The 14154-nt window shown below is 43.4% G+C and overlaps 1 protein-coding gene across 1 annotated transcript in view; it reads left to right on the top strand.

The window, feature by feature from the left end:
* The window catches only part of WDR64 (WD repeat domain 64), a 205136-nt gene that overhangs the window by 22257 nt on the left and 168725 nt on the right, over positions 1-14154 (top strand). The window contains 2 exon segments of the mRNA XM_030194685.1: positions 6997-7102; positions 10861-10970. Coding sequence (XP_030050545.1) covers positions 6997-7102; positions 10861-10970 — 216 coding nt within the window.

The following is a 14154-nucleotide window of genomic DNA, read 5'->3' as shown; positions in this document are numbered from 1 at the left end:
TATTCTGACCCCTGATGCAGGCGTTTGCACGCCGAAGCACGGTCCGTGTCGGGTCATTGTCAGAATAAGGGATAACATTTTTCTCAATCCTGAAGGCCCAGTGTTTGCTTTTCTTGTGTTCCCAATCTTTAAGTGCCATACTTACGCCTGCTGAAATCCCAACTTGGGCATGCTGAACCAGTTTTCTATAACTACACGTGCAACTTTTGGAACGCTCATGACATGCCAATGCTTCTCCTATGGCTACGCCCCATTTTGAGGTATGCACTGGGGGAGTTAGGTGAGCTGCCTTATAGAACAGCATGCAGCCAGATGTGCGTGCAGATTCTAATGGGTGCCAATTAACTTCAATAATTAGTTGTTGACCCCCAATTATTGCTAGTTCTGAGTTCGTTATTCAATTAAGTTGCATGCACATTTTGGGAGCACATGCAAATTTGGGCACCATACATAGAATCCGGGGGTATGGGTGTATCACAAAAAGCAGTTATGCAGGTGAGGAGCTGGCTAAGCAACAGAACTCAGAGACTGGTAGTCAACTAAGTCCATGCCAGTATGGGTAAGATGGTCAGCAGGATACCTCAAGGCTTGGCTCTCATGTCATCTCTTTTCAAAGTAATGTATAAGTGATATTACAGGCAGACTTGAGGACAAGTATTGCCTGTTTGGAGTGGAGGAGTAGCCTAGTGGTTAGTGCAGTGGACTTTGATCCTGGGGAACTGAGTTCGATTCCCACTGCAGCTCCTTGTGACCCTGGGCAAGTCACTTAACCCTCCATTGCCCCTGGTACAAAATAAGTACCTGAATATATATAAACCGCTTTGAATGTAGTTGCAAAAACCTCAGAAAGGCGGTATATCAAGTCCCATTTCCCTTTCCCTATTTGAGATTCGACATAGAATGTTGCTATTCCCCACTAGCAACAGTCCATGTAGAAGCCTGCCCTTGCAGATCAGCAATGCGGCCGCACGTACAGTCAGACTCACAGAAACAGAAGCCTGCTCGGCCACATTGCTGATCTGCAAGGGCAGGCTTCTACATGGACTGTTGCTAGTGGAGGAGTAGCCAAGTGATTAGTGCAGTGGACTTTGATCCTGGGGAACTGAGTTCAATTCCCACTGCAGCTGCTTGTGACTCTGGGCAAGTCACTTAAACTTCCATTGCCCCTGGTACAAAATAAGTACTTGAATATATGTAAACTGCTTTGAATGTAGTTGCAAAAACCTCAGGAAGGCAGTATATCAGGTCCCATTTCCCTTTCCCCTGTTTGCAGGTGGCACAAAAATGGGTAATAGGATAGATAAAAAAGGAGGGATGCTAAAGAAGAAAGGAGATTTGAATAAACCAAAAGTAGTCAGTGGTTTCAAGGCTGAGTTTCAGTGTAAAATCACACATTGGAGGTGCAAAATGTCTATTGGCTACTTATCAAAAAGGTGGATAAAAACTAGCAAGTGTCAAAGAGGAAAGAAATCTAAAAATAATCACCTTGAATAAGCATGACATTACCAGTCTGTTGTAGATGTAGTTTTCCTGCTTATTTTGGAGGGGAGAGGAGCAAAGGTTTAGGAAATCATACTATCAGTTGGGGGCAGGGACCATATCAACATCCATACCCACCCCAATGTTTTTACAATCATTGTAATATAGCACAGGGAAATCTAATGGTATGACTAAGCACATAAGGAGACATATCATAAGATGGAAACAGAAGGTGATGTAGCACTTACAGTGGTCACTTATAGCTCTATAACCAAAGTACAATATGTATTTCCTGAGGCAGTACTTTTATTTAGACACTAAAAGAATGAAAGTTCCTGTCTGCAGACTTTTGTTTGCTGACTCCGGTCCTGGTGCCGATTCAAAATGGCCGCCGAGAGTGACCTTTCAAGACTTCTGCAGAAGTCTCACGAGGTCGCTTCAACTCTCGGCGAACAAACGGGTAGGCTGGCAAACCCCGCCCGGTTACTCAGCTATGTCCTCAAAAAGAGGACATGTCCGGGTAAAACCAGACATATGGTAACCCTACTCCCAGCGCAGAGCTGGAATTTTCCCAGCCCCTCCATGCATGCTGGAGGACGGAGACTGGTTGAGAACAGACTTCAATCTGCAGGGCAGAGACTCTTGTACAATGCTTCAGAACTGTAAGTTATGCCCTTTTGTTTGAATTTGCATTAAAGAAGATTTTGGTTCAAGAGTTCTGAGTCTTCACAGTGATGTTCCTATACTCTCGTTAACTGCATGCTAATCTGAGTACAGAGCCTATCAGAAGACAGAGCAGAACAGGAGTAAAGATGGGATATGATAAAAACATTGAAATATTTAGCAGGCTAAAGTAGAGGTTTTTTTTTTCAAAAAATTTCAAAAAGTGCTATAATATGAAGCTGAGGGTCAGTAGGCTCGGAGAAGTATGAACAAATACTTCTTAACTGAGGGGGTGATAGATGCTTGGAAAACCTATGAGCAAAAGTGGTAGTTATTAGAACCGTGACTTAGTTTTAAGCATGTGTGGGACAGATACAGAGCACAATGGTAAATTAAGGGATGTGAGAGAAGGAGGGTAAAAGATATAGAGCATCTGGATACTGGTCTTCATAAGGGATCTGACAAAAAGGAAAGACAAGCGCACTATCAGGCTTATTTTTGAAAGAGAAGGACGCCCCTCTTTCGACAGAAATCAGAAGAGGGGCGTCCTTCTCACAGGGTCGCTCAAATCAGTATAATCAAAAGCCGATTTTGGGCGTCCCCAACGGCTTTCCGTCGTGGGGATGGGGATGACCAAAGTTCATGGGGACGTGTCGGAGGCGTATCGAAGGCGGGACTTGGGCATGCCTAACACATGGACATCCTCGACCCATAATGGAAAAAAAAAGGACGTCCCTGACGAGCACTTGGACGACTTTACCTGGTCCTGTTTTTCTTATGACCAAGGCACAAAAAGGTGCCCGAACTGACCAGATGACCACTGGAGAGAATCAGGAATGACCTCCCCTTACTCCCCCAGTGGTCACTGATCCCCTCCCACCCTAAAAAAAAATCTTGAAAAATATTTTTTGCCAGTCTCAGATGTCATATTCGGGTCCATCACAGCAGTATGCAGGTCATCGGAGCAGTTTTAGTGAGTGCAGTGCACTTCAGGCAGGCGGACCCAGGCCCATCCCCCCTACCTGTTACACTTGTGTGGTAAATGTTAGCCTTTCAAAACCAAACAACGACAAAGAGAGTCCAAATCTCCCGTAAAAAGCACACAAAAAAAATGATATTGGCTTTTTTACATTTGTGATTTTAGTTTGGTCTTTCTGTGCATCTTCCGTTTTCGTTGGTTTTTTTTTTAGCCCTTCAAAACCCACCAGAAAAGCACTGTACCCATATCTAGGTGCCTCCATCACCCATAAGGGCTATGGTAGTGGTGTACAGTTGTGGGAGTGGGTTTTGGAGGGGATTTGGGGGGCTCAGCACACAAGGTAAGGGAGCTATGTACCTGGGAGCAATTTGTGAAGTCCACTGCAGTGCCCCCTAGGGTGCCCGGTTGGTGTCCTGGCATGTTAGGGGGACCAGTGCACTACGAAGGCTGGCTCCTCCTATGACCAAATGGCTTGCATTTGGTCGTTTCTGAGATGGGCGTCCTTGGTTTCCATTATCGCCGAAAATCAGAAACAACCAAGTCTAGGGACGACCATCTCTAAGGACGACCTAAATTTCCAGATTTGGGTGTCCCCAACCGTATTATCGAAACGAAAGATGGACGTCCATCTTGTTTCGATAATACGGATTTCCCTGCCCCTCCACCGGGATGTTTTGCAAGGACGTCCTCTGCAAAACTTGGGCATCCCTTTTGATTATGCCCCTCCACATGAATTTAAAAAAATGAAAAATGTTGCACACTAATTTTGGTAAGTAATCTAAAATGTCCTGGGTGCTGGAAGAACAGGAATGGGAGACTACAAAGTCAACTTGCACAAGCTTCATTATAGCTGTACCAAGCTCCAAAAAAAGGCAAAGCTGGTGAGCACATAGCCAAGGATGGGCTTACTGTGATAATCAGAGATAGTCAAAGGAGAGCTGGTAGGTTCCTTAAAATGTAATAGATTGACTTGGCTACTGTTTCCAACTAAGGAATAAGGGATGGCTTCCTATAGGAAGTCAGGTTTGTGAAAATGTCCTTAACACAGTGGGCGATGAGGCTATAGAAAAATGGTGATCAGAGCTAAACTAATCTAGGATTTGAAACTTGTACAGTTGGGAAATATCTTTAGGTGGAGCAGCATAGGTAGGGGACAGTCAAATGGTCCTTATCTACCAACATCTACAGTATTACCATGAAAATGGATATTTCAGCCTACACCAAATTTTACAGGCCTACTCTGGTGAATGATGCACACTTTCTCTAAGCAGCTGAATGCAAAAGTTCCCTGCCTGCCATACAGTAAAACTGCAATACTTTTATTTTAATTGTATGCACTGTTTCATTTAAAATTTCACGCTTTTGCGTGGCTTCACAACAGGAATAGATTATGATGGGTTTTTTTCATACGTTCACATCTCATGAATCTGTCATATTAGATCTGGATCCTAATTAAATTTTGTTTCCAAAATGATTATACAGTCTAGATGCCCACTGGTTACCCACTTCACATCGGATCATGTGCAAAATCTTACTGCTAGTAGTTAAGACCTGTATTTCTGATGAACCCCCATACTTACCACGTTATTTAGTCCCTTATCTTCCTTCCCGGACCCTCAGATCTGCTCAACAACATCATCCTCATGTGCTCCTTTATAGAGATATTCATTTTGAACATACCAGATATGCTATATTTTCCGTCCAGGGTCCCAACCTCTGGAACTCATTAGCTCTTCATCTGTGATTGTGTTCTACTATAGCTGCATTTAAATCAGAGCCGAAAATGTTTTATTTTCCCAGACGTATTTCCCACTGCCACATGAGTGTTTCACCAATTTCGTTTCAACCCTGGGACCAATGGAATCACTGGGTGCCTGGAACCAGGCGCAGAGTACCTTTTGGTTTTTACCCCACCTCTACTCTTTTCTATTGAAAATTGGAGAGTAGCCCAGCGGTACTTCCCACCCCTAGCATGCCGTCATTTCCGATGCTACAAAACTGTATTTATTTTTGTAGCGCTGGAATGTATCCAGTGGTAATCAGGCAGTGTTGTGTGCTGCCTGGTTACCGCCGGGTTAAAGTGGGAGCCCTTACCACCACCTCAATGGGTGGCGGTATGGGCTCCCCCCTGAAATGGCTGTGCGGTAAGTGCTTTACTTGCCGCATGGCCATATCCTGCAGGAAGGCAAAACTTCCCTTTTACCAACTGTGGTAAAAGGGGGCCTCAGTGCGTGTGTAACACACACACACCAACACCAACACTGGCCCCCTTTTGCGCAGCTTGGTAAAAAGGGTCCCTTATTCTCTAACACTTCTTACTGTCTTTCCTATCTATATGTTAACCATTTCTCTGACCTCATGTGCAACTTTCTTTAAATTAGTCACCTTATTTTCTAACTCCTCTTACTCTCTTACCTATCTACATGTTTTTTGCTTACACCCTACACTGTCAATTAAAATGTTCTATTACATATTGGGTTGACATTGTAAGTAGTATGCTATTCCATGCGTTGTATTTTTATTTGAATATTTTTAATGCTGTAATTGTCTATTGCTCATGTTTGATTTATTCTTACTATATACTGCTTTGAGTGAATTCCTGCCTTGAGTGAATTCCTTCAAAAAGGCAGTAAAAAAATCCTAATAAATAAATAAATAAAATAAAAACAAAACACAACAAATCCCCTATTATGAAAACCCTCTCCAAAAATGATATGGAGGGGCATTTTTGAAAGGGACGTCCAAGTTGCTATTTGGACGTCCTTGCAAAAACAACCAAATCCAGGGGTGGGGAAACCCGTATTTTCGAAACAATATGAACGTTCATCTTTCGTTTTGAAAATACCATCAGAGACGTCCAAATCCTTAAATTTGGACGTCCCTAGATTTGGTCGTCCCTACACATGGACGTTTCTGACTTTCGGTGATTTTCAAAACCAGAGACGTCCATGTCAAAAACGTCCTAAAGTAAGTCATTTGGGCATGGGAGGAGTCAGCATTTGTAGTGCACTGGTCCCCCTGACATGCCAGGATACTAACTGGGCACCCTAGGGGGCACTGCATTGGACTTCATGAATTGCTTCCAGGTACATATCTCCCTTATCTTGTGTGCTGAGCCCCCCAAATCCTCCCCCCCAAAACCCACTACCCCCAATTGTACACCATTACCATAGCCCTTGCGAGTGAAGGGGGGCACCTACATGTGGGTACAGTGGGTTTGTGGTGGGTTTTGGAGGACTCGCTGTTTCCTCAACAAATGTAAAAGGTAAGCGGGGTATGGGCCTGGGTCTGCCTGTCTGAAGTGCACTGCAGTACTCACTAAAACTGCTTCATGGACCTGAATATGACATCTGAGGCTGGCATAGAGGCTGGCACGACATATTTTTAAGGATGTTTTTGAGGGTGGAAGGGGGTTAGTGACCACTGGGGGAGTAACGGGAGATCATGCCCGATTCTCTCTGGTGGTCATCTGATCATTTTGGGCACCTTTTTGTGCCTTAGTCGTAAGAAAAACAGGTCCTGGTGAAAACATCCAAGTGTTCGTCAAGACGTCCTTGTTTTTTTCGATTATGGGTCAAGGGCGTCCAGGTGTTAGGCATGCCCAAGTCCCGCCTTTGCTATGCCTCCGACACACCCCCTTGAACTTTGGCTGTCCTTGCGACGGAGTGCAGTTGGAGACGTCCTAAATTGGGTTTCGATTATACCGATTTGGACGACCCAATTATCCTTAATTTTTAAATATTTTTGTTGTTGTTTTTTTGTTTGTTATCCTATACAAATATAGAATATTGATTGCTTTTGCTTTATTTTTCTTGTTACCTCTTTGCTGAGTTTGTTATTAAAATGCATAACTTAGATTATTTGTTTGCTTTTAGATTTTTGGATATTTCCAAACAGAAGAAAACGTCCTTGACTCCCAACTGAATGAAGAGAACTCAGTGTTCATGATTTCTAAACGAGAGAGAGTTGAGAATGCAACTGGTATTTCTAATCTTTAATAGGAAATAGAATTGTCCTGTTAGTAAAAATCTGTTAAATACTTAGAAATAGAAACCTGTTTACATCAGCGTCTGTGATACTAAATTCAAACTCTGTACATAGTATAGAGCAGATAAGTCCACACTAAATAAATAAAGATAAAATTAAATGTGAACAGTGCTCAGAACTGGGTACATGAGTAAGGCTGTCAGCCAGAACACTCATCACCACAAACCTGCATCATTGCACCGTCAGCCCTCCTTTTCTACCTAGATGTAAATACTGGTGATGTTATCTTAACCTTCCACTAAGCACCACTACTCAGCTGGGGCTGACAGAGCCCAACGCGGTAGACAGCTATACTTGTCCCAGAAGTGGGTAACTCTTTTTTACTATATTTGTTTATGCTATGCAATCATTGGTGAAGTTAAAATGGTGTATACACTGGTATCCATATTCGCTCACGCTCTCAAAATCTGTTATCAGAACCTTTTACAACTGCATACCCGTGTTCCTACATCAGAAAAACAGCAGCAGCAGAGAATTACCGAGGGGCAGTTCTACTAAGCTGTGGCAAAAAGTGGCCTGCCGTAGTGTGGGCATGTGTATTTGGTGCGCCCTGGGCCAGTTTTTACTTCCTCTGGGAAAAAGGGATTTTTTTTTCCAATGGGCCGGGAAAAGGACCTGCGGTAAAATTGAAACCAGCGCATGCCTATTTACGGTCTGAGCCCATAACACCACTCATTGATCTAGCAGTAAGGACTCAACGCACTACACGTGCAGTGACTGGTCAGTGCGTGCCAACTGCCGATTAACGCTGGAAACGCTGTGCGCGGTAGGAAATAAAAAAAATAATTTGTCCTGGTGGTATAGGCGTGCGCCAAGTATGAAATTACCATGCCCCTGGCGATGGTCTCTGCGCACGCTGAACACATGTAGAGCCTGCCGCACCTTTGTAAAAGGGCTCTTCAGTATTGGTAATGGGGCAGATTGCTTGCACTGACGCAAAGTCTGTGGGACCCTTGTACAAAGTGCTTACTGCAGCAAAAAAATGGCTTACCATGGGGCATGCTGAGGTGTCCTATGGAATTTGGTGATGTGCATTTGCTACCCACATGCTAACTAAAGTTTATTATTTAGCGCTGGGGGCGGGTCGTGGGGTGGAGAGTGGGCATTGCCGTACGTTAATCGATTAGCGCAGATTTAGCGTGTGAGTCCCTACTGCCTACAAATAAGGTGGTGGTAGGAGCTCATGCAATAATGCGATAATGGCCACACGCTAATGGAAAAATTAGCACATGGCCATTAAAATGGGAAATCCGGTCATTTTATTCCAGCGGTAAAAATGGCCTTAGTGTGCGAGAATGACCCACATAAGGGCACACTAAGGCCACTTTTTACCTCTGTTTGGTAAAAGGGCCTCTCTATGTTCTACCCAGGAACCTTGCACCCAAATTCAAAGTGAAAGTATGCCCTTATCTTTGCTTTGAATATTGGTCTGGGAAAAAGCTTTCTCTGAAATTTGCCCCTGCTTTCTCTGTGGTTATATTATCCCTTGGAAATCCCATGCATAGATTTGAAAATGGCACCAACACATGGTTTTTCTCTCTCCCAGCCCCGACACACCCTCAGGAATACATACAGACAATGCAGATAATTTAACAGATTGTACAACAGCACAAAAGAAAGTGGAAAAGAAACCAACTTCAAGAGATCAGTCCACATCAAGGATAAGATGCTCCAATAAACAATTTTATTTGGACCCTACATGGTCCGTGTTTCGGCTTTTAAAAAAGCCTTCATCAGGGGTCAATCAGTGAGTGCACAGTTGTATACTGATTGACAGTGGAGTATAGGAATTGATCTCTCTAAATGCAGAGAAAAATACTGTCTTGCACCAACAAATTCGTATTGAAAATTTGTTTATTGGAGCATCTTACCCTTGGTGTGGACTGATCTCTTGAAGTTGGTTTCTTTTCCACTTTCTTTTGTGCTGTTGAACTTTTGTCAAGTAGTGGTGTATAAACTGGTGGTAGTAATTGGCAAACCCTAAAAAGCAGTCAGTTTAGCGGGGTTTAAAAAAGGTTTGGATGGCTTCCTAAAGGAAAAGTCCAGTGGCTATTGTGGAGGAGCCAGGAAGCGACGGGGTCAAGTGGGAGGAAGCCAGGAGATAGAGCTGGCCAGAGAAGGGTGGGACCCGTGGAGGCTCTCTCCCTCTGAACTGCTGGTGGGATTTTTAAACTGCTTGCTTTTGAACTGCCTGTTTGGAAGTGCTTGCTTTCTTTGAACTGCTTGTTTTTGGAACGGTTTTGTTTTTGGAATTGCTTATTTTGAATTGCACCATTGTGACTGCTGAGATTCATGCCCTGTTTGTGTTGAACTGCAGTATTGAAGCTGAAGGGGGGATATCTGAGCTGGGTGTTTATGAACTGCATTTTTGAAGCTGTTGAGATTCCTGAACTGTTTTGCTTTTGGAACTGCATTATTAAAAACTACTGGGGTTTTTTTTTGAACTGTTTGTTTTTGGAACTACATTCTTGAAACTGTTGGAGTTATTTTCCTGACTGTATATTTTGGGAGTTGTGCTGAAATAGTGCTGCTGACATACCCCAGGTCGCAGGGCACATCTGGGGATTACAGGGTATTGTATCCCAGTGGATTATCATATATAAAACTTGGGCCGGAGGCCAGAGTTTCCCTTAAAGGAGCGGAGGGATCCTTCACAGCCTATAATGCTGCTTAGTAAACAGGACCTTTAGAGCTTACTTTAACATGGCCAATTGGAGCAATTCATTTTTGGATAAGGGACAGATATCTGATAGAACATAGATGGGGATTAGTATTTTGGGATAAGTAATACAATAGCATTGGTACACTTTGATGCTTTCTTTCTATCTATTTTCTTTTTGAATATAATCTATGCAGCTCTCTTAATGTGGGCTTGAAATATATCTTATTTGATTGTAAGTGGATTTATTTCTCTTTTTCCTGTTTTGAAAATGCTTTGTTTCCATGTTGAAACTGATGTTATCTGGCATTGCCAATATTCAGTGCCAGTGTCCGAATAAGCAGGCAAGTAGGACTGTATAAAATGCAGTCCTAACTATGCCCAGTTAGTTATCCAGGTACTGGCACTGAATATTGCCAGTGTTCGGATAACTTCTGGGTGTGCCAAACATCCATATACTCAGTGCCAGTTCCCCAACATAGGCTAGTACTGGATATCTGGTTCTAATTCAACCCGTGCAGCAGGGGTGTAGCCAGGCAACAGATTTTAGGTGGGCCTAGGCAAGCAGTGGGTGGGCACCACGTGTTCTCCCTCCCTCCCCCCCCCCCCCCCCCCCCCACACACACACCAACATCAAAAAATATCTCAGCTGGCAGAAAAACACTTCTTTCCACCTTGGCAGTCTGCAGCAGGCATGTGCTGAAAACTGAGCATGAGTAGGTGCCAGTATCATGGAGAGTAGTGTTTTCCTTACCATCAGGGGGAAGTCTTCAGCTGGTGGAGCTTGGGATCCCCACCAGCTACCATTAAACATGTGCTACTGTTGGGTGGGCCTGTGCCCTAAGTGGGTGGGCCCTGGCCCACTCAGGCCCACCTGTGTCTACGCCACTGCCGTGCAGGCAATGTTTGAAAAAAACACTGCCTGGCATGGGCTGAATACCAACTGGCAAAAGTCTAGTATGTGCTCAAGTATATTGTTCCATGTTTTTCTGAGCAACTAAGGCGGAAACAACAAATTTTGTACCATTGGCAGGTGGCGGTAAAAAGCGAAGAGACACAATTCAGTGTATTGTGAAAGTTTCACAGATGGATGCAATAATTACGGCTTCTGAGAAAGGGACATTAACAATGTATAGCAACAAGGTAACCAAACACTCTTAACTGTTCTTTCCCTAATTTCTTGGCACTAATATTCCTGCTGGGTACTTCTAACCCGGCCGAATACGGAGCTTTTGACATGGTTATTATCAGCAGAGTTTAATTTGGGGGGAAATGGCCTGAAATGCAGTTCCACCTTTTCAGAATGCAAAGCAGCAAGGGAATTCTGTTTCAGCCCCTCCCCTTCCTTTCCAGGCAGCTTGCAGGGAATTGGAGGGGAGGAGGTGAGCCTGGACCAGAGCAGAGAACAGCAGTCACTGTACTCCCTAATCCGACCTCTCTTCTGTTGGTCCTGCCCTTTGCCCCCTACCCCCCCCCCCCCCCCGTCTCCAAGTTTAACTCATTGATTCATGCCTATATTTGGCCATTTTACTATTGTTATGCTGTTAAGAAAATGTTAAGTTTTATGTTAAGCTATATTTGCTGTATACCACCTTTGGTGAATCTCTTCATAAAGGCAGTTTAATCCCAATAAATAAATAAATAAATAAATGACATTATCCAGATAAAACCACTTAAAATCTACTGACACCCCAGTACTATCCAAATGTGCCAGGGTGGTTTGGAGGCTGGGCATTACCTGGCTAGCAGTGATATTCAGTCTGCTAACCTGTTAACTATCTGGATAACATTATGATAGTAAAAGGCCATTGTAACTTTATCCAGATAGTAATACGGGTACTAGTCTGAATACTTGTGTTACCTTGGATATTCAGCACTAGTGTCCATGCATGAAAAACCTGCAACAGCTGGTGTTTTAAAAAAAGCACTGACTGTCATGGGCTGAATATTGGGGGTTTAGTTTTAGAAATATATAATGCAAGAAAGCGAAGTTTCTTACCTGTAATGGGGGGGGGGGGGGGGGGGATTCTATAGACAGCCTCTCTTGATGCTGAAATCTCTTGACTGAACCTGCATTCTAGTGCTCTTCCCTAGATAAAGAAGCTTTTCTCGGCTTCAGCGAGCATGCGCAAGGATTCTTGTGCCTGGAGCAGTTTCCACTGTCTCCTTAGTTTTGCCCAGTAGCTATCTGAATAAAGAGGGGATGATGGGCAGGTAAGAATGGCTGCATTCCCCTGCTGTCTACGGAGAACTCCTGTTATGCTTTCTCCGGAGACAAGCAGTGGAGATGGAAGCACACTTAATGATGAGTCCCTAGCCAAGTATTAGTGGGGTGGTTGGTGATGTTGTTGATGATGAACTCAACAAGTGAAAAGGTTTAAGAGGTAACACTGGCTGAACGCCATGTCCTGAGCTTTGGAGGAGTCCAAACAGTAGTGGCAGATGAATGTGAAAGGCAAAGCCCAAGTTGCTGTTTTGCAAATGTCTAGTAAAGGTATATCTCTGAAATGAGCCACTGCAGAAGTGTTGGCCCTGAGTCTGTGTGCTGTTACTTGGTCTGGTACTGGAAGGCCCGCTTCTTAGTAATAAAATTCTATGTAGTCCACTACCCAAAGGGATATGGTCCTTTTCGGAGGTTAGGAGGCCAGGATTATTGGGGTTAAAGGTAAAGAAGAGCTGGGTAGACTTGCAGAGTGATTCTGTGCTTAAGATAATAGAGCAGTACAAGTTGGCAATCCAGAGTATGGAGGGCATCTTCTGCTGCTGAAGTGTGGGAAGCTGTGAAGAAGGCCAGAAGGACAGTGGACTGGTTTGAATGAAAACTGGCAAGAACGTTCGGCAGAAACTTTGGGTCTGTGCAGAAGAATTAGGTGAAAGAAGGATATGTGACCAAAGCTTACACTTCGCTGATTCTTCATGCTGACACAATGGTTGTGAGAGAACTTGGCAAAAACATAGATTTCTAGAGAACAAAAGAACATGGAAGATAGCTAATAAAACTTATAGACAACTGATTAGGGCTAAAAAGAAAGCGTATTACTCTCAAGTACTAGGGAATGACCAGATGAATCAGAATAAACTTTTTCAACTGGTAAATCCACTTACCAAACCAAAAGTATTATCACAGATGAGTGAACACACTACAGTTTTGGCCCAGACGTTGGCAGATTACTTCAGAGAAAAAGTTAATAAGATGCAACAACAGATTCCCATGTTAAAAATTTAAATGGTTTAGCTCTACATGTTGTAAAAGAACAACCCATTCCAGTAGGCAGACTTTGGTGAGAATTATCAGAGACTGAATTTTTATTACTGTTTCACAAGTATAGTATATCATTACCAATAGTGCGTGCAGCGCTTCTGACGGACTTTTTTCAAATAGTCTTTCTAAAGACTACCACGTCATTTTTGAAGAACCAACCTCATTACTATTTAGCAACTCTCCGTGCAAGAGACTGCTGTAAAATCTTCAGAGGATTTCCATCATCATTGCTCTGCAGCACTCTGCACAGCAGACTCCTGATGCAGGCCTGACGGCCGAAACACGACGTTGTGTCGAGTCTTCAAACCTTCAATAAAGTTTTTTATTTAAGAACATCCTCCAGTTTCTGGTATCCTTGGTCGTACTCCCACTTTTACACATTATTGTTTTTACCGTGGGGTGCTTGAGTTTTCCGCTTGCTGGCGGATCTTCTCTCACATAAACTACCAGCTGGCCATGGGGATGTTTCCAATAACTAAAGGTGAAATTATTTTAACTCCTATTCCACTTACAGATATTACTAATTATCTCCTGGTTGCCTCCTTTCCACTATTTTTAAAAATTATGGAGGGAACGGTATGGTAACTAAACAACTATCTGATTTTCTGGATAAATTTCAACTTTTACATTAGTCTCAGTCAGGCTTCCGCAATAACTGTAGCACTGAGACTGTTCTAGATTCCTTGTTGGCTGAGGGTAGGAAGCTTATTGGAAAAGGCAACACTTCTTGAAGATCAGAAGCTTTGAGCCACGCAAGAAGTGTTGCATGACCCCCTCACTGATGCTCCTTGCCTGGGTGACAGCCTGTTTGGGGAGAAGGTTAAAGATACTGTCTCTCAAATTAATGATGACTGCTCTACATTGGGTGAGCTTTACATCCACCTACAGAAAATCTTATCATCAACAGTTCTTCAACCAATTCTATTGGTCTATAGGTATTGTAGGCATTATAGGGGAATGGATAAGATGATATGTAAATTCCTGTAAGGTGACCTGGAACTGTGATATAGTTCCACACAGTTTGGCATATGCAGAGGTTATGGTGTCCTCCAGTTGCATGTTGAT

The sequence above is a fragment of the Microcaecilia unicolor genome, chromosome 3 (genome assembly GCF_901765095.1).
Source record: "Microcaecilia unicolor chromosome 3, aMicUni1.1, whole genome shotgun sequence".
In the NCBI taxonomy this organism is placed as follows: domain Eukaryota; kingdom Metazoa; phylum Chordata; class Amphibia; order Gymnophiona; family Siphonopidae; genus Microcaecilia; species Microcaecilia unicolor.
Note: the sequence above shows the minus strand (reverse complement) of the source record. Positions and strands in the feature narration are given on the sequence as shown.